The following is a 20723-nucleotide window of genomic DNA, read 5'->3' on the forward strand; positions in this document are numbered from 1 at the left end:
GTAACAAAACAACAACAAAAACAGAAAAAAAACAAAAAACCCACTACCACTTAATTAAGTTTTGGTGTAGTGCCAAATAACAATACCTACAATTTCTAAAGTGATTATTAAAATACCTCTCCTTTTACCAACTATCCTGTGTGAGACAGGATTTTCTTCATATAATTTAAACAAAATAGAAAATTACAACATACCACACTAGATCAAACACAAAGTATTTTATAACAATGAAAAAAATCTTTAAAACAGATTCATAAACTTTTTAAGATAACAAATTATAATATAATAAATAAAACCAGATAGTTTTAAGGAACTGACTTAAACTTACTGAGGCTGAAAAACAGCTCTCTGTGCCTTGGTCAAGAGAAAACATAAATGCATATAATATACCAAATCTGTTTCTTTAAAAGGGCTTTGGAGGCAGCTGGAGAAGTAACTTAATTAGAGCTTTGGAGGCCTGAGGGTCCTGGTTTGATCACTTGTGTTACATATACTTGAGTGGTGCTGTTTCTCTACGCAAAAATGCATCATGACTTTCCAACAACCCAATCCATGAAGCCCTAGTACAATGCCTTGCAACAAGTGTGACTGAGCAATAGTCTGGACTTTCTCTTATAAATTAATTAAAAAAATATATATCCTTCAAAGTCCTTAGTTTAAAATTTCAGTTTATGTAATGTTTTCCAAAGTGGCCTGGAAGATTTTGGCTTCTTTCTAGAAGTTATTTTTTTTCCCATAAAATCTTTAAAAAATTAATTTTATATATACTGCCAAGATACAGGCTAAATGTTGACTACATGTTCAAACCTACCTTCCACTCACTGTGAATTGTTATTTTTAATTAAGTTCTTATATGGATTATCTATATAACAAAATCATAATTAATATTTTTCATTCAGTCACGTAATTAGAGCTTTAAGTTGTCATATAATGCTGGCTATTTCTTCTGGGTTTCTATAACTCTTTTTCTCCAAATAGACTAGTTACTTTAAGGGGATGAATCTTTTCTACCTCTTCCCCCCCTTTTTTTTTTTCTCAAATCTTGTCAGTGACTGGAAAAACTAGGCAAATAGAAGTTCAATAAGTACATTGTGTCTAAATGATTGACAAGTGAATTTTTAGACATCAGCTTTCTTCAAACATGTCAGAGCTTCTATATTTATTGTAATTGCCAGGTACAGCACATCTTATTTCCTTAACGTGAACACTGATGGCAGCTCCACAACTGTATCACTGCTTAACTATTCTCTACCTATCACAGCTTTCCCGCCTCTCAAAGATCTGCTGATTTAGTCATAATAATACAGACATTAAAATTTGCCAACTGTCTAGCTGGCATCACTAAATACCATTGCATTCACTATATTTTAAAACTTTCACTTAAATCATATAGCTCAGATGAAAAGATGAAAAATAAATTAGAAATATGTAGGAAAAAAAAGAAAGATAAAGCATAAAGTAAGCTCTTCCAAGATTAGACAAGATTGGGCATGTTCAGGGTGGTATGGCCGTAGACAAAGTCAGTTCTTTAAACATGGGATTTCTACTTAAATAGATCCCTAATTAAACACAAGTACAACTAACTGATACTGTATATACTTTGAATCTTGGATGGTAGAATCTGAAGTAACTTCATAGCACTTAGTGATGTTTAGTTTGCCTATTAAATTTATCAAGCCAGAGGCAGGTACATTATACCAGTGGCTAACAGTATTAGGTACACAGTAATTCAGAGTTATTGCACACTTTACCACTTTACCATGCGTATGGACCCAGGTTCAAGTCCCCAACCCTCACCTTCAGCTGGAAAGTTTTATAAGCACTGAAGCAGGAATATAGGTGTCTCCCTTTCTCTCTCACTCTCTACCCCCTTTCTCTTTTGATTTCTCTGTTTCTAGGCAATAAAATAAAAATATTTTTTAAAAAGCAAGCAACTCTTAAAAAAAGAAAATTTACCAATAACACCAACTTCTTTTACAAAATCTTTATTATTGCTCTCTACACCTTTGTTTGCACCAAACCACTCTACCTAGACTTTTGTGTGGATATAACTTTTTTAAAAAAAAATTTGCTTTTTCCCTCTTTTGTTGCCCTTATTTTATTGTTGTTGTCATTATTATTGTTGTTGTTATTGATATCGCCGTTGTTAGGACAGAGAAATGGAGAGAGGAGGGGAAGACTGAGACGGGGAGAGAAAGATAGACACTTGCAGACCTGCTTCACCACCTGTAAAGTGACTCCCCCTGCAGGTGGGGGGAGCCGGGGGCTTGAACCGGGATCCTTACTCCGGTCCTTGGACCTTGCAATGTGCTTAACCTGCTGTGTTACTGCCCAATCCCTGGATATAACTTTTATAAAAACAAAAAGTGGAATAGAAAGATAAGAAAAATTTTTATAAAACTGTAGACAACTATGGTATATATATGGTATATATTTTGTGAACTGGAATGATTCTCAGGAGTATTACAAAGATTTTTTATTTCTAAGATCATAAATGTTTATATTCAATAGTTTACTACAATCCTACCTTTTAAAAAAGTGAATTAAACAATGCCAACTCACTGATACATTAAAATACAAAATTTATTGCTTAAATAATAACTGCTATTATAGCATGTATAACTATGATAAAGGTATCTTACAAACAAGAGATGAATGTTTGTCAAGCATAAATGTATATGATTTATGCTATTTTATTACCTATATACAGATATTTTCAAATTTTAAAATGGGTTTTAAAAAAAGCAGTAACAAGAAACACTTTCTTGGTTTTCTAAAGCACTGTTCAGATATTCTCCTCTGGAAAGTCTACATTCATATTAAATACTTTTGAAAATGCTCTTAAGATGATAAGCTATATAATCTATTTGTCATTGCACCAAAGTAAAAGACTCTGGGGTGACGGGGAGGAGGGTTCAGGTCTTCGAACATGACAGCAGAGGAGGACCTAGAGGGAGATGAATTGTTACGTGGAAAACTGAGAAATGTTACACATGTACAAACTGCTGTATTTTACTGTTAACTGTAAACCACTGATTCCTCAGTAAAGAAAAAAATATTTAAAAAATTCTTTTGTTTCAGATTGATGACAGGATTCAGGCAGTTAAATTCACTATTAAATCCTGCCATATTCATTTCATCATTCTTTTGTACTACACAGCCTAATGCCTATGAGGCTTTTTAAAATTTATCTACAGCAGCCAGGGAGGTGACTTGGAGCACAGAACAAAGGGCTTGAATGTGTGATGTAAGCCATGGGTTCAATCCCTGGCATCCAAATATGATGGAGTGTAGTGGTGTTCTGGCCTCACTGTTTTTATAAAAATAAATTCATAGATCTTTTTTTTTTGCCTTCAAGGTTATTGCTGAGGCTCAGTGCCTACAACACGAAACCATTGCTCCTGGAGGCTATTTTTTCCTCTTTTGTTGCCCTTGTTGTTTTATTGTTGTTGTGGTTACTATTATCATTGTTATTGATGTCGTTGATGTTGGATAGCACAGAGAGAAATCAAGAAAGGAGGGGAAGACAGAGAAGGGGAGAGAAAGATAGACACCTGCAGATCTGCTTCATGGCTTGTGAAGAGACCCCCCTACAGGTGGGGAGCTGGGGACTCGAACCGGGATCCTTATGCTGGTCCTTGCATTTTGCGCCACATGCGCTTAACCCGCTGTGCTACCAACCTATCCCCTGTAAATCTTAATTATACCTATAAAACTCTTGAATTTATATCTATAAATTCCTTTTAGGACAAAGAACTTACTTCCCTGCCTCTGTAGCACTCAGTGACTAGTTTCCTCCTTTATTTTATTTTATTTTTTTTTTACTAGAGCACTGCTCAGCTCTGGCTTAGGGTGCTGTGTGTATGTATTTGTGTGGTGATATTGAACATAGGCCTCTGGAGCCTCAGGCATGAGAGTCTCTTTTGAATAACCATTATGCTATCTATCCCCAATGACCAGTTTCGCTCTGGCTTATGGTTGTGCAGGGGGGATTGAACCTGGGACTCTTTGCATAACCATTATGCTCTCTACCCCCACCCCAATGACTAGAATAAAGTAGAGGTAGAGTCTAGGTCAAAGAAAGCTCTGTGATTTTCTCCTGCTTTTTTTTTTTTTCTTCACAAACCTCTCATACTGGGAGTCAGACGGTAGCGAAGCAGGTAAAGCGCAGGTGGCGCAAAGTGCAAGGACTGGCGTAAGGATCCCGGTTTGAGCCTCAGGTTCCCCACCTGCAAGGAGTCGCTTCACAGGCAGTAAAACAGGTCTGCGGGTGTCTATCTTACTCTCCCCCTCTCTGTCTTCCTTTCCTCTCTCCATTTCTCTCTGTCTTATCCAACAATGACAATATCTAACAACAACAATAATAACTACAACAAGGGCAATGAAAAGGAAATAAATATTAAAAATTAAAAAAAGGTCATGTTTAAATGTTTAGTTAATTTGAGTTGATTTGTGTATACAGCACAAACCATTAAAAAAAAAAAAAGAAAACCTCTCATACTTTGAGAAAGTTAGCTGCTAGATGTGAGACCTATGTGGTAAAATTTTCAACTAGCAGTCATGTGAATGAACTATCTTAGAAGTTGGATCCTACAACCATAGACAAGCCTTTAGATGACTGAAACCCTTGCCACATCCTGGTTTCAATCACATGAGATCTTGAACCAGAACCACCCATTCATGTCCTCCTTGAATTTCTTGTTCCCATAAACTAAAATAATGAGCATCTGCTGTTTTAAGTTGTTAACTGTTGGGGTAAGTTTGGGGTAATTTTTATTTTTTTTTGCCTCCAAGGTTATTGCTGGAGCTCGGTGCCTGCACCATCCACAGCTCCTGGAAATCATTTTTCCTATTTTGTTGCCCTTGTTGTTACCCTTGTTGTTGTCATTATTGTTGTCACTGCTGTTGTTACTGGATAAGACAGAGAGAAATAGAAAGAGGAGGGGAGACAGAGAGGGAGAAGAGAAAGACAGACACCTGCAGACCTGCTTCACTGCCTGTGAAGGGACCTCCCTGCAGGTGGGGAGCCGGGGGCTTGAACCGGGATCCTTATGGCAGTCCTTGCACTTTGCGCCATGTGCACTTAACCTGCTGCCTGACCCCCTGGGGTAATTTTTATGTGACAGATACTACAGTGCCATTTTGCCAAAAACCAAGTCTCATTGAAAAAAAAAAAAGACTATGCAAACTACTGTGATATATACAAGAGATGAAACTCAGGTTTCCCATTAAAATGAGTACTTTTCTAATCTAATATATGTAAAGTGCTAAGGATCCAACAATACAGACTCCCTTGTTTTGACTTTTTTTATATCCTTTTAGAAATAAAGGATTCTTGCATGTTTTTGTGGAGATGTACATGAACTGAGGATGAACAACAAATTTCACATTTAAATTTTCTAAATGAGTCCTTACTCCTCAGCATGTACCTCTTTCTTCCATTTTTCAAGATTGATATAGTTATTTGCCAGAATGTTCAAGAGTATTTTCCCTTTCATATATCTTAATCACATGTTAAGTAGATAATAAATAGTCTAAAGAAAAAAACTACCCCCAATAGGAGGAAAAAGGTTATAGTTGGTTAGTAGTGTCTTTTGCTACTGGTTCAAAACATTTCTATTGATGTACTAATTCACTATAGAAGATAAGTCAACTGATTGGGAATGTGATTTGTAGATAGTTCTTTTTTAATTTTCCTTAAATGGTCATGGTACGAAATTAAATGTTATGTATTAATTACATGGCTTGACATAAATCTTTCTCCTATTAGTGTTAATTAAGAAAACTCACTGAATTTAGATTTACTTCCTACTTGAATCTTTACATATCTTTTCAATTTTTGCTCACAAATAACATAATTGATGTAATGCTACTAATTCTTTGGAAATACACTCTTTCTGACATGATTTATATTATCTAAACTTAACTTCAGCTAGGTATACATGGACATATATATATTATACTCATATAATCCTAAAACTCTCAAAAACAATGACACATTATCCAAATTTAAAGTAAATTAGCACTTATTCTTTTGCACCATCCTCTAACCAAGATTATTTTATATGCTTTGAATTGGAGATAATTAACTTCAAATGTTATAACTGGGATATCTAAATTTTAATTTTAAAATTAGTATTTAATAATGACATTTAGAAGTCCTTGAAAGAATAATAGCTTATGTGAATAGTCACGTATAATGTTGTCATGACTCAAGGTTATGCCTGGCCCCCATTGCACTAGAGGAAGCTCTGATGATGTAGTAGTTTTCCTTCGGTCTTTCTGATTCTATCTGGAAAAAAAAAAGCCCCAATGACAACAACAGCAACCATAACCACAAACCACCACCACAACAGAGTGGCTGGTGAGGTGGTGCAACAGATAAAGCACTGAACTCTCATGCAGGGGGTATGGAGTTTGATGGCTAGCATCTCATAGGCCAGAGTGTTTCTTTATCTCTCCATGTCTCTCTCACTACCTAATAAATAAATAAATCTTAAAAAGAGAAAGAAAATGGACTGTAAAAATTGTTTATTTAAGGACTAAATTTATTTATGTCAGTATATTATAGTAATAGGACTATTATGTAATGTACTATAGTAAATCCAATCATAAAATTGCATTTCAAAAGTAAAAAAAAATCAGTTTCTGAATTTTTTTTCTTCAAAATAAACCTAGACACATTCTAGCGCCAATTTTTAATCAACATTTTTAGATAAAAAAACTTGAAAAGTGATTTTGAATAAAAACAATATGAACTGAGAGATACTAAAGATTACTTCTCATTCTCAAATTACTTCTCAAATTCTCAAAAAAAAAAGAGAGAAAAAAGTATTGATATTGGCTTTCACAGATTTAATGTTAAATAATAGTAAGTTAAGATATTCCTGGCTATGGCATCAGTAACAGAATAGTCCTGATAATATGAAGTTAAAATCTCCTACCTTATTTAGATGGAAAGAAACAAACACAACATTATAGACTAAAACAGTCTGTGGGTGTTAAGAATGATAACAATTCTCTGTTGTGACATCTTACTTTAATCAAAGATATTTCACCCCACATCATAAAACTCAACTCATTAAAAAATTCTTTTTTAGGGGGCCGGGTGATGGGGCTCTGGGTTAAGCACACAGAGTATGAAGCTCAAAGACTCACACAAGGATCCTAGTTTGAGACCTCAGCTCCTCAGGAGCAGGGGGGTCGCTTCACAAGTGAAGCAGGTCTGCAGGTATCTTTCTTTCTCCCTATCTTTCCCTCCCATCAAGTTCTCTGTCCTATCAAAAAAAAAGTTCACAGGAGCAGTGGATGGTAGTGCAGGCCCCAGTGATAACCCTGGAGGTGAAAAGAAAAAATTCTTTTTAAACTTACAACTGAATGCTGCATTTTGCAGAAGTGATGTCAGGGTTGTAAAGAATCCTCTTCTGGTATCATTATTGCCCACCCAGATTGTGAAGGAATACCCAAAAAACAATTCAAGAAATCTGTGGAACCTTATCTCTCATGTCTTGTTTCTTTTATGAAGTAAACTGTCACTGCATTTTACCTTTGATTCTTTTTCTCTTAGCACTCCTGATTTAATTTTATCATTTGGCTGATCAAGAGTCAATTTGTTCTTCCTTGCTTCACTGTCTTCAAGTAGGGGAAGATAGCTGTAAGTGTCTTCTGCAAGACAAAAACCATGTGAATGTTAAGTGGGAAGTCACAGATATTGGTACCACCAGGAAAAGTAAAGAATATAAACAAAAAAAAAATCCTTTTAAAATTATTTATTTTTTTAAACTAAAAAATTGTTGTCACTGGGGTTTGGTGCTGCCGGCACTGTTCCCTGTGGCCATTTTTGCTTTTCTCTATATATTACATTTAATAGGACAGAGAGAAATTGAGAGGAGAGGGAAGACAGTGAAAGAGAAAGACACCTGTAGACCTGTTTCACTGCTAGTAAGCACATCCCTGCAGGTGGGGAGTGGTGGCTCAAACCTGGTCCTTGTGCATGGTTATATGTGCATGTAACTGGGTAGGTACACCACCACATTAACCTCAAAAATCCCATTTTTAGAGAGTACAGGTCCTGGAAAAAAATGAGAGGACCTAGTGGAGGTTGTATTTTTTAAAATTTTTATTAATTTATTTTCCCTTTTGTTGCCCTTGTTGTCTTTTTATTGTTGTTGTAGTTGTTGTTCTTGATGTCATCATTGTTGGATAGGACAAAGAGAAATGGAGAGAGGAGGGGAAGACAGAGAGGGGGAGAGAAAGATTGACACCTGCAGACCTGCTTCACCGCCTGCAGGTGGAGAGCCTGAGGCTCCAACTGGGATCCTTCTCCTGGTGCATGAGCTTTAAGCCACAGGGACTTAACCTGCTGTGCTACCACCGGACTTCTGTGGAGGTTGTATTGTTATGTGGAAAATGGAGAAATGTTATGCACGTACAAACTATTGTATTCACTGTCCAATGTAAAACATTAATTCCCCAACAAAGGAAAGAATAAAAAAAAATAAAGAGAAGGATGAATATGGAATGATTTCACTCATAGACAGAAGTTGAAAAAAAATAAGAAAACACAAAGCAGAACTTGGATTGCACCAAAGTAAAGGACTGTGGGATGGGGTGGGGTTGGGGTGATTCAGGACCTGAAACGTGATGGCAGAGGATCTAGAGGGGGTTGAATTGTTATGTGGAAAACTGAGAAATGTTACACATGTACAAACTACTGTATTTTACTATTGGCTGTAAACCATTAACCCCCCCCATAAAGACCAAAAAAAAAAAAAAATCCCATTTTTAAAAAGAGTTGGGGGGGTTGGGTGGTGGTGCAAGGCGTTAAGCGCACACAGGACTAATCCAGTTTGAGACCCTTTATCTCTCCCTCTCTATCTTATTCTCTCTCAATTTTCTCTCTCTCCTATCCAAAAAGTAGAAAAATCGGGGGGGGGGGAATGGCCACAGGAGTAGTGAATTGGTAGTGTAGGCACCAAGCCCCAGTGATAACCCTGGAGACAAAAAAAAAAGTTTAAATCATGATCTTTAAAAATAAAAAAAAAATCATTTTTTTTTTTCCTGGTGGGTGAGAGAGAGCAGCAGGGTTTGAACTTGAAGCTTCACTGCCTCAGGCATGAGGGCTTCTGGGCAGAAACACTACACCAACCCCAGGCCAGCCATCTAAAGAATTTTTTTTTTTTAAATATCTTATCTATTTTATTTTTGAGAGAGATGCTGAGACAGAGACACACAGAGAGAAACACCAGAGCACTGTTCAGCTCTGGCTTATGGTGGTGTGGGGAATTGAACTTGGAATTTAGGAGGCATGAGAGTCTCTTTGCATAACCATTATGCTATCCGCCCCACCCAAAAATTCTTTAGATAGTAATTACACTGACAATTTAGACTTGTGCATTAAATTTTTCATTCCCACTAAACAAACAAAACTGCCAATTTCCCAAAATATCATGTTTTAGATGTGTCTATAAGTATGTTCTTTACAACTTACCATCAGCAACAGTAATTATAGTTTTACATAAGATGTATTTCCTATAATACATTTGTCTTAGACAATTATTTTCATGACTAATCCATGCTCAGTATAGGACTAGAAAATGCAGACATGTTAAAAAGAATAAAAATAAGCTACTTAGATTTTTTAATCACCAGTAAATTATCCCTAATATTTCAGTTTATATTTTATCCAAGTTTTTCTTTCTATGTACATATAAATTCACATTTATATTTATTTTTGTATTCTGCTCTGTTCACTTTGCAATATGTTGTGAATATGTTTCATGTTAGTAAATTAAACTATTATCATTTTTCTTTTTTAAAAAAGCATTTCTTTTTTTCCTTTTCCCATTTTTTTTTTTTTTCCTCCTCCAGGGTTATTGCTGGGCTCTGTGCCTGCACCATGAATCCACCGCTCCTGGAGGCCATTTTTTCCCCCCTTTTGTTGCCCTTGTTGTAGCTTCGTTGTGGCTATTATTATTGCCCTTGTTGACGCAATTCGTTGTTGGACAGGACAGAGAGAAATGGAGAGAGGACAGGGGAAGACAGAGAAGGGGAGAGAAAGATAGACACCTGCAGACCTGCTTCACCACCTGTGAAGCGACTCCCCTGCAGGTGGGGAGCCGGGGGCTCGAACCGGGATCCTTACGCAGGTCCCTGCGCTTTGCGCCACATGCGCTTAACCCACTGCGCCACATGCGCTTAACCCACTGCGCCACCGCACGACCCCCCCTCCCATTTTTTTTTAACCAGAGAACTGCTCAGCTTGGCTTGTGGTGTGAGGGACTGACCCTGGACTTAGGAGCCTCAGGCATAAGTATCTCTTTACATAGCCATTATGCTAAATACCCCCACACTTATCATTTTTTGGGTAACACTGATGTTCATCATAATTGTATTTTAAATGTTAGCATTTTTTTAAGATTCTAATTATTAGAAATTATACTATGAACTTTCTTACATACATATTGTTTAGTACTTGATCATTTTTTTCTTAATATATATTTGCAGGACTTGAATTTTTGGTGTAAAAGGCAGACATACTTTTAAGAGTTTTTACTATTACCTAACTGCATTCTAGAAAGTTTTTATCAACTTATACTTCTACAATATAGTATATATAAATGTGCATTTTCCCATATGCTATAAATGTTCATTTCTTATGAAAAAAATGTAACTGCACTAGTTTTTAAATATCATTAACTATTGAGAGACAATAAAAAATAAAAAAATCTTTGACTTCCACTTGCCCTTTCTTTAAGACATTTTAGAAATGCACACACCCGTGAACATACCTCGACAGGAATTTACAAGAAGTAACTGTGATTTTAGCTTGTCAATAATAGTTTGTTGAAGTAACAGCTGTTCCTGTTGCTCACGTATTTTCTGCTCATAGCTCTCAATCTGCTGATAAAAAAATCAGTTAGCTTGATATTTATTGACAGACACTAATAAATTTGCTTTATCTATGTATAAGCTAAAATGTTACATTAGGCATGCATTTACAGTCATTACAAACAAGTGATTTAAAACACTTGAGAAAGGAGGGGGAAGACATCAAGGGGGAGAGAAAGACAACTGCAGACCTGCATTACCGCTTGTGAAGTGATTCCCCCTGCAGGTGGGGAGCTGGGGGCTCAAACCCGGATCCTTACATCTGTAGGTGCACTTTGCTCCATGTGCGCTTAACCCGCTGAGCTATTGCCTGGCCCTGATTTCATTTCTCTTGAATAAACACATTTCAATTTACTTTTAGAGCATAAAAAATACAAGCTTTCTATAACTAAGAAAATGAAAATCAAATTTGGGGCTGGGTGGTGATGCACTTGGTTTAACACAGGTTATAAAATGCGCAAGAACCAGGGTTCAAGCACCTGGTCCCCATGTACGGGGGATAGGTGTGGGGATCCACAAGTAGTGCTGTAAGTCTCTCTCTCTCTCCCTGCCCCCATCTACCCCCTCCACTCTCAATTTATCTCTGTCCCTATACAGTAAATAAATATTAAAATATTAAACATAGAAAATTAGTAAGTAAAAATTAAATTGATCATAAACTTAAGGCTAAATTTTAAGAATTCAAAAGAACACAATGGTTAATCTTTAGAATACTTACACATGATTCCTTGTATATGTTTAATCTATTCAACTTGTCATTTTATTGCAATAGTTGTGAAAATAAAGCAGTGAAAGATAAGAATTTGCATTAGGGAATATAGATGTTACGAAGCTTTAAGCAAATTAGAAATGTTGCAATAACCAAATCAGTACAAACATTAAAAAAAATTATCTCCCGTGGGCTGGGAGGTGACACAGTGGATAAAAATGGCCTCCAGGAGCAGTATATTCTCCCCCACAGTAATGAAAATACAAATGACCTGTGCTTTCTTTTGGAATCAATTCAGAAGGCTTGTATTAGGTAAACCTTATCCTCGAGTCTTAGGTTTAAAAAAATATTTTAGTACATCCCCCATATAAAATAATTAATAGTGTTTAAAAATGTATTTATTAGTTGGGAGTAATCAATAGGTCAACTATTTCAAGTTGAAGTTGTTTTTTTTTTTATTAATGATTGACAAGACCATAGATAAGAGAGGCACAATTCTAACCACCAGAGTTCCGTATTCTATCCCCTCCATTGGAAGCTGTCTTGTTCTTCTTAAATCATTTAATCAAGTACTTTACAAGCTCAAGAAAATTCTGTAATAATTTAGAAACTGACAATATGGAAGTACAATAGGAGAAACAGAATAGCAACTGTTATTATTCTGTTACTGCTCTTTCTATATATCATAGCAATTATAGTATTCTAGCCCAATTGTAAATATTTCTGATTTCCCTTTTGTCTGTGACCTCAATGGCAGAGACTATTTTCTGCTAATATTTCCAGACTATAGCAGAAAACTAATATACTGAGATGCTCTGTAAATGTAAGTTGAATAAATCAATTAACTGAGTGGTTAGAGAAAAACATGTATCTTCCAAAGTGACCTGAGAAATGGGTAAAAGGCTCTGCTTATATTTCTATATGTAGAAAAGACAAACAGGAGACAATGGGTCATTATATTAATAAAAGGTAATTAAATTTTATAAAAAGGACAGTGTCTGAATATTTTTCTAAGAGGGACACCTATTCCACTATAAAAATGGTTCTAATTTGAGGAGAGAGAATACATGTGCATAAAATAGTATAAAGATTTTAACCAAGGGGGTATGAGACGGAAAATCAAGAAGAGGATATTATATGAAATTGGGAATGAACCTGTAGAAATCGATTTATTTGCTAAAGTTAGAAACTAAGTGAAAAGTTTTCTTTCTCCCTATTAATACATGCTTATGGTTACTGAACAGATCTAAATAAGCATATAACCTGAGAAGTCCTTTTAAAAGGTCAGATAATTGCAGCACTGTCAGTGTTAAAAAAATACAATTACAAAGCAAATGCATTCCAGTACTACCAAAGACCCTACAAAACAGAAAAATCACTAACATCACTAACAACCACATTGAAAATGTACAGCAGCAATGTCTTGTCAACACTTCTGTACAGAGCACAGACATGACAGCTAAAACAGACAGAAGAGAAGATGCTTTTGACAGCCAGTGTGTTAATGATTCTTTGAGTCAGATGGCAGCAACAAGTTACCAACTAGGAGATCTGCATGACAACTAACCATCCATCTGTATCAAACACCATCTGGCCAAGATGACTCTGACTTCTGTGTATCTGACACTCTTTCCAATTCTAAAGACTAGCAAAACAAGTGGTCTACCAGAATCTAAAGAGGTAAATAGGTACCTAGGTCCTAGTGTTATAGTGTATTTCTACTCTTTGTGTTCAAAGAAAAACTTAAAACAATAGTAATCAAATATAGTATACTTCTTATATTTATTAAAAATGCTTGTTTATACATAATTTTGACTACAAGAAAAACTAACCTAAACATTATCCCTTTATCTATGGAAAATTTCCATCCGTCTTCAAAACTAAAGCAGCATTTTTTCTATGTGATTTTGGACATAACAGCTGTTCAAGTTTTCATGAATTTCATTAAGTATTAAAATATAATTCTATAAATTGGATTTTCCCTGATAACTGACAATGAAATTCTCAGTTTTAATATTTACTAGAGGATTTATTCCTTAGGTGGCAAATTTTTTTTAAATTTATTTCTTTATTGGGGAATTAATGTTTTACATTCAACAGTAAATACAATAGTTTGTACATGCATAACATTCCCCAGTTTCCCATTTAACAATACAACCCCCACTATATCATTTATCATCCTTCATGGACCTGTATTCTCCCCACCCACCCACTCCCACCCCAGAGTCTTTTACTTGGGTGCAATAGGTGGCAAAAATTTTTAAGTGTTCTTAGGTCATCTATATTATCTCCTTTTATTCTCAAAAACTAACTCTGATATTATGAAAAAATACTACTGTTTCCTTTAAATTAAAAAAGGAATTTAATAAATGTTGAATAAATTAAAATGAATAGTTTCAATTTAAAAATCCTTCTCACTATTCCAGCATTAAAAAGGGAATAAACATTTTAATGTATAGCGAGACCAAAAGAGTGCTCTGGCAAAAAAAATAAAACAAAAGCAAAACCTTTGAAATATCTAAATGGCTGGAGACTCTACTTGCATTTGCCAGAGTGATGCTCTCAGTGTGTTCCCTCTCTCTCTCTCTCTCTCTCTCTCTCTCTCTCTTCCTCCCCCCCCCCCCGTCATAAATATGTAAATAAGTGCCGGGATAGCCTGAGGGTACTTCTTCCCAAATAAGTAAATAATTTACATTTTTATTTATCTTTTAAAAATCATTTTATTGAGGGTTTAGTGGTTTACAGTGTGGTTGTCACATAAGTACAGTTTCTCCTTTCCCTATGATAGGTACCTGTAGTACAACTTTGGTATATCTTCACCGCCATGCACTAGGACTTGTACACACTCTCCACAATTTCCCTCCTTCCCCTTCCCCAGAGTTCTCTGCTTTGGTGTAATATATGTGTGTGTGTGTGTGTGTGTGTGTGTGTGTGTATTTTAAATGCATGCACTTTATTTATTTTAAATTTTATTTATTTATTAATGAGAAAGGTAGGAGGAGACAGAACCAGATTATCACTATGGTATATGTGCTGCTGGGGATTGAACTCAGGACCTCATGCTTGAGAATCTAATGCTTTATCCACTGAAGCACCTCACAGACCTCTCTCCTCTATTTCCTTTCCACTCCACTCCATTCCATTTTTTTACCAGAACATTGCTCAGCTTTGGTTTATGGTGGTGTGGTAGACTGAACCTGGAACCTCAGAGCCTCAGGCATGAAAGTCTGTCTGAATAACCATTGTGCTATCTCCCCTGCCCATAAATATATATTTCAAAAAGTTTTTTTCATCTTTATTTATAAAATGGAAATATTGACAAGACTATAGGATAAGAGGGGTATATTTCCACACAATGCCCACTCCCAGAACTCCATATCCAATATCCTCTTCCCTTGATAGCTTCCCTTTTCTTTATCCCTCTGGGGGTATGGACTCAGGATCATTGTGGGGTGCAGAAGGTGGAAGGTCTGGCTTCTGTAATTGCTTCCCTGCTGAACATGGGCATTGGCAGATATTGAGAGTTCTGTTTGGTTACCACAAATGCTCTCAATTGTTCAAAAAAGGAAGATATTTATTACCTAATACATAGCACCCTAGACTCAGTTGTCTCACCTTAGCACTTTGGTACAATAGAGCTGGGAGACAGCACAGTCCAGAGGCTGTAGGTTCACTCCCAAGCACCTCTGTATGTCAGTACTCTGGCCCTCCTTTCCCTCTTTGCTCATAGTAAATAAATATATTTAAAAACAAAGAAAGTTTTGCTATACTAAACATCAAATTTAAGTTTAAATGTATGACATTGTATAGAATTAGCAATACAGAGAGCTTGTTTACGTAGCTTATTATTCAACAATTATCTGCTATATTTTCTTTTTCTTTTCTTTAAAATTTATTTATTTTCCCTTTTTTGTTGCCCTGTTGTGGTTATTGATGTCATTGTTGTTGGATAGGACAGAGAGAAATGGAGAGAGGAGGAGAAGACAGAGAGGGGTAGAGAAAGACAGACACCTGCAGACCTGCTTCACCACTTGTGAGGCGACTCCTCTGCAGGTGGGGAGCTGGGCTGGAACCGGGATCCTTAAGCCAGTCTTTGCACTTTGCGCCATGTGTGCTTAACCTGTTGTGCCACCGCCCAACTCCCTGCTATATTTTCTTAAATTAAGTTATAAACTCTGCCCTCTCCCACTTTTTATACATCAAAATTTATTGCAATTTGCAATTTGACAGATTAGTTCACCAATTTGAATGTCTATCTGGTAACAGTGATGCCACCAAGTTTTCAGCATGCCAAAAACTAAACTATGGGAGGAAGAGGAAGAGGGAGAGGAAGAAGAAGAAGGAGGAGGAGGAACCATATACCTATCTTGGAAAGAAAGGAATATAACCAATGACTTGGGTTTAGCTGCCATAATCTGACATTTGCAAAACTGATGATGTAAGGTTTTAAACTGGAAATAAAAGGACGACAGAAAAGTCAACAGAAATATGGGCAAGTGTTTTCCCACTGACTTTCCTCTCAAATCCCCATGAGTTTTGCATTCTGCTCCATACAGTGTTCTGGGGATTCACAGCAATTGCATTTAGCGTTCCAGAATTCATCTCCATGACTTAAGTCAGAAAAAGGTGGGTGAGAATGTTACCTTACTGGGGGAACTGTAATTAGCTAAAATGTGGTCACACTGAAGCAAATTAGGCAGTGGGACTAGTGTCTATATAAAAAGGGTCAAATTTGGACTCAGAAATTAACATCAAGAAAAAGTGAAGCTGGAAATCCAGGTGAAGTTTCTACAAGCCAAGAACACCATATTGTCTGCAAACTTCCAGAAGCTAAGAAAAAGAGGCATCACAGTTTCTCCCCCACAGTCTTTAGAAGCTTTAATTTCAGACTTTTAGTCTCAAGGACGGTGAGGCAAAATTCTGTTTGTTAGACAGAGGGAAGGGAAAAACATACAGAGGCCTATGCCATCCTCTATGGGGTCCAGTATTGCTATACTACTTGACCACACCCCTACTTTCTCCTCTGCTAAGGTCAGGGAGAAAATGGCTATAATAAGAAGGACCACTGCACCTTTCACCCTCTGCCTTGACTAACGAAGACCAGAACCAGTTGACAAACGCCCACCATAGGTCGATGGAGGCAAACACGTGGCTTAAATAATTTCAGCAAAAGGGAAGAGAAGTATAGTCTAAGAAAACTTAAGCATTGGGCTCTCAAGCATGAGGTCCCAATTCAATTTCTGGCAGCACATGTACCAGAGTGATGTCTGGTTCTTTCTCTCTCTTCTAGCTTTCTCATTAATAAATAAATAAAATCTTAAAAAAAGAAAAAAGTAAACTATGGCTAACTATTTTTATTTTATTAGTTCTTGTTAATTTACTTATTTGCTAAATTTGAGTTCTGCTTCTTCCTTGTTGAGATGAGGAATTTATGACTAGCTACAAAATGGAGGCCCCCCACCCCCCAACTCTTCATCTGCACTATTCCTCCAGCCTTTAGGTTCATGACTAGTCAACAATTTGTTTGGCTTTTTATATTAACTCTCTTTTCAGCCACCAGGTTCCAAATGCTAGCCAGGTGTCAACCAGACTTCCCTGGATAGACAACTGCACCAATGTGTCCTGGAGCTCCAATTCCCCAGAACTCTGCCCCACTAGGGAAAGAGTCCGGCAGGCTGGGAGTATGGATCAACCTGTCAACACCCAGGGTCAGTGGGGAAGCAATTACAGAAGCCAGACCTTCCACCTTTTGCATCCCACAATGACCTTGGGTCCATACTCCCAGAGGGTTAAAGAATAGGAAAGCTGTCAAGGGAGGGGATTGGATAGGGAGTTCTGTTAAAGAATAGGAAAGCTGTCAAGGGAGGGGATTGGATAGGGAGTTCTGTTAAAGAATAGGAAAGCTGTCAAGGGAGGGGATTGGATAGGGATTTCTGGTGGTGGGACTTGTGTGGAGTTGTTTCCCTCTCACCCTATGGTTTTGTCAGTATTTCCTTTTTGTAAATAAAATAAGAAAGAATTTTAAAAAGTTATGTTTTCTTAAATGCTAGAGCTTCTAAGAAAATTCAATGACTTGATGACAGGAGTGCCTTGATGTAACAATAAAAAGGTTGGTATAGAATGAAAAGTTAAGAACACTACTTGGTGGCCAGAGAAAATAAATATAACTGAGGTTCAATAGGCAGACACTAGTAACAGTATAAGGAGTCACCCTTGGAAATTCTATTTTTTTTTTATTGCCAGCAGTGTTGTTGCTGGGGCTCAGACAAATCCACCACTCTGGATGGACTGACCTTCCTCCTCCTCCTCCTCTTCTTTTTTTTTTTGTTCCTTTTTATTTGATAGGACAGAGAGAAATTAAAAGGGGAAAGGGAAATGGAAATGGAGATGGAAATAGAGAGAGAGAGAGAGAGAAAGCGAGAGAGCCCTGCAGCACTGCTTCATTGCTACGGAAGCTTCTTTCCTACAGGTGGGGACCAGGGCTTGAACTGGGTCTTTAAGCATGGTAACATGTGCACTCAGTTGGGTGCAAGGATGATCTCACTTAAGTGAGGTATAATTTGGGATAAACAAAAGGCAGAGTAAATTATAAAACCTATTACTCTCTTCAAATGATAGAGATAAGAAATAATTTAGACATTCAGTCTAATGTGCCTTTCAAGTGACAGTGAGAACCATGAGAAGAGGTCTGGGTGACAAATATTTGAAATCACTGTTATAGGTATCTGAAGCCACAGGGGATGAGATAGAGCAATGGAAAGTGAAGACTCAGAAAACTTATGATATTTAATGGCATGGTAGTAGAGAATAAGCATACAAAGGAAATTGGGGAAGTAGAGTCCAAGAAGGAAGGAAAAGAATCAAACATGATCTCTGGGGTGTTGAAAAGTAACAGCATTTAAAAAAATTTTTTTATTATCTTTATTTATTTGATAGAGACAGCCAGAAATTGAGATCAGGAAGAGAGACAGAGAGACACCTGCTTTACCACTTGCAAAGCTTCCCCCCTTGCAGGTAAGGACTGGGGGTTCAAACCTGGGTCCTTGAGCACCGTAACATGTGCACTCAACCAGGTGCTCTACCGCCCAGCCCCAAGGAATAGCATTTTATGGAATATAGAGATTTGGTCAGCTACTTACAGGAATGAGGCAACTATTGTATTTCTGGAAGTCATGATGCATTATTGCACAGAAAAATATGTGGTGATTTTTCTTATGATGTGTGAACTTGAAAGTCTATTGATGACTATAGGCAAAGAAGTTATAGACCTAAAATTCATGATCAAGTAAACTTTTAAAAATACTCTAATTCTTTTAGCTGCACTACTCATTAGCTGTGCAGCTGTGGGCAAGTTATTTCACCTCTTTTTTTTTTTTTTTGCCATCAGGGTTATCACTGGGGTTTGGTAAGACTCTTGCTCATATAACCTGCAGCAGCCATTCTACTACTGTCTGCCTCTATGACTCTAGGTTTAGAACATGCATTTTGTGATGGGCTTATTAAACCTTCTACAAAGAAGATATACCATAGAAATGCAACTGATTCTTGCATGTGATTTTGTATTCTACAGTTGTGCTGAATTTGCTCTAAAAGCATTTTTGAAGGGCTGGGCAATGGCTCATCTGGTTTAGTGTACATGTTACAAAGAACAAGGGGCTCAAGTCCCATGTCCCCACCTACAGGTGAGAAGCTCCACAAACGGTGAAGGAGTGCTGCAGATGTCTTTCAGTCTCCCTTCTATTTCCCCCTTCCCTCTAAACTTATCTGTCTCTTTCAAATAAATAAAATATAAACAAATTAAAGCTATTAAACAATTTGTTCTGCTTTATATCTTAATGCTTTTTCAGCCACCAAGTTGCAGATGCTACCATAACGCTGGCCTGACTTCCCTGGGCAGATGACCTCACCAGTGTACTCTGGAACCCCACCTGCTCAGAGCTCTGTCCCACTAAGGAAAGATACAAACAGGCTGGGAGTATGTATCAACTTGCCAATGCCCATGTCCAGTGGAGAAGTGATTACAGAAGCTAGACCTTCAAACTTCTGCACCCTATAATGATCCTAGGTCCATGTTCCCAGAGGAATAAAGATAGGGTAGCTTTCATTGGAGGGGATGGGATATGGAACTCTGGTGGTGGGAATTGCATGGAAATGTACCCTTCTTATCTTATGATCATTTGATAATTATTAAATCAATAACAATAATAATAATAATAGCTTTTTAATGGCATTGAAGAGCTTTCTAAATATAACATGTTTATGAAGAGATCATTTTTCTTTTTATTTTCTAATTTGGATATTATTTTTCTTGCCTTATTACTTTTGGGTGGACTTCTAACACTATGTTAAACAGAAATATATACTAACCTTTCAATAAATTTAAATTAAACACAAATACAAACCACTACCAGGTCCTAAACTATCCTGATAGCTTCTTTTCCTGCACTTCCCTGACCTAACCACTGCTCTTTATGAATCCACAACATCCCCTTAGCATACATAACGGTTTCTATATAGCTTCTTGAATTTAAAATCTGTTGTTCCTTATGATTCCAGGAACTTTCTTCCCTAATTGATCTAGCCTCTTTGGATATAAGCCTAATTGCTGAACTTGTTAATGGGCTTTTGAGCTGATCTTTCTAGACAGAATTAAATGTCTTGGCTGAAGAAATCTCTATTGCAGAACTCAGAATACTATGGTAATAACTATTGAATCTTTTGTCTTAAGCATTGGAAAATTACTTAATAACATAAACTGTTTTGTTGCTTTATTTCAGTATTCTCAGAATCTCATCAAAGATCTTATACATAAAAAACAATCATATTTCTTAAGTAAATCAGGATATTTTGGGTTTAACATATAAGAACATGTAGTATACATATTTCTTTCCCTATTCTAGAACACTTGGAAAATATTAAAAAGTAATTTCCCAGGGGAGTCTGGGCAGTAGTGCAGCGGTTAGGCGCACATGGCACAAAGCGCAAGGATCCTGGTTCGAGCCCCCAGCTCCCTACCTGCAGGGGAGTCGCTTCACAGGCGGTAAAGCAGGTCTCTCCTCCTCTCTCCATATACCTGATTAGTATGTTCTGGTCTCTGTTTCTGTGAAATAAGCTTATCTTTTTA

At 36.8% G+C, this 20723-nt stretch overlaps 1 protein-coding gene across 7 annotated transcripts in view; it reads right to left on the minus strand.

Annotated features, from left to right (window-relative positions):
• The window catches only part of TANK (TRAF family member associated NFKB activator), a 106290-nt gene that overhangs the window by 28199 nt on the left and 57368 nt on the right, over nt 1–20723 (minus strand). For 5 of the 7 annotated variants that reach the window (XM_060177818.1, XM_016188454.2, XM_060177817.1 and 2 more), the window contains exons 3-4: nt 10791–10902; nt 7547–7665 (exon numbers count right to left, since the gene is read on the minus strand). In XM_060177818.1, the coding sequence (XP_060033801.1) occupies nt 7547–7665; nt 10791–10902 (231 nt within the window). The remainder of the gene's footprint in view (nt 1–7546; nt 7666–10790; nt 10903–20723) is intronic. The other 2 variants (XM_007523776.3, XM_060177819.1) reach the window with 1 other exon arrangement.

This window comes from Erinaceus europaeus, chromosome 18 (genome assembly GCF_950295315.1).
Source record: "Erinaceus europaeus chromosome 18, mEriEur2.1, whole genome shotgun sequence".
NCBI classification, from domain to species: domain Eukaryota; kingdom Metazoa; phylum Chordata; class Mammalia; order Eulipotyphla; family Erinaceidae; genus Erinaceus; species Erinaceus europaeus.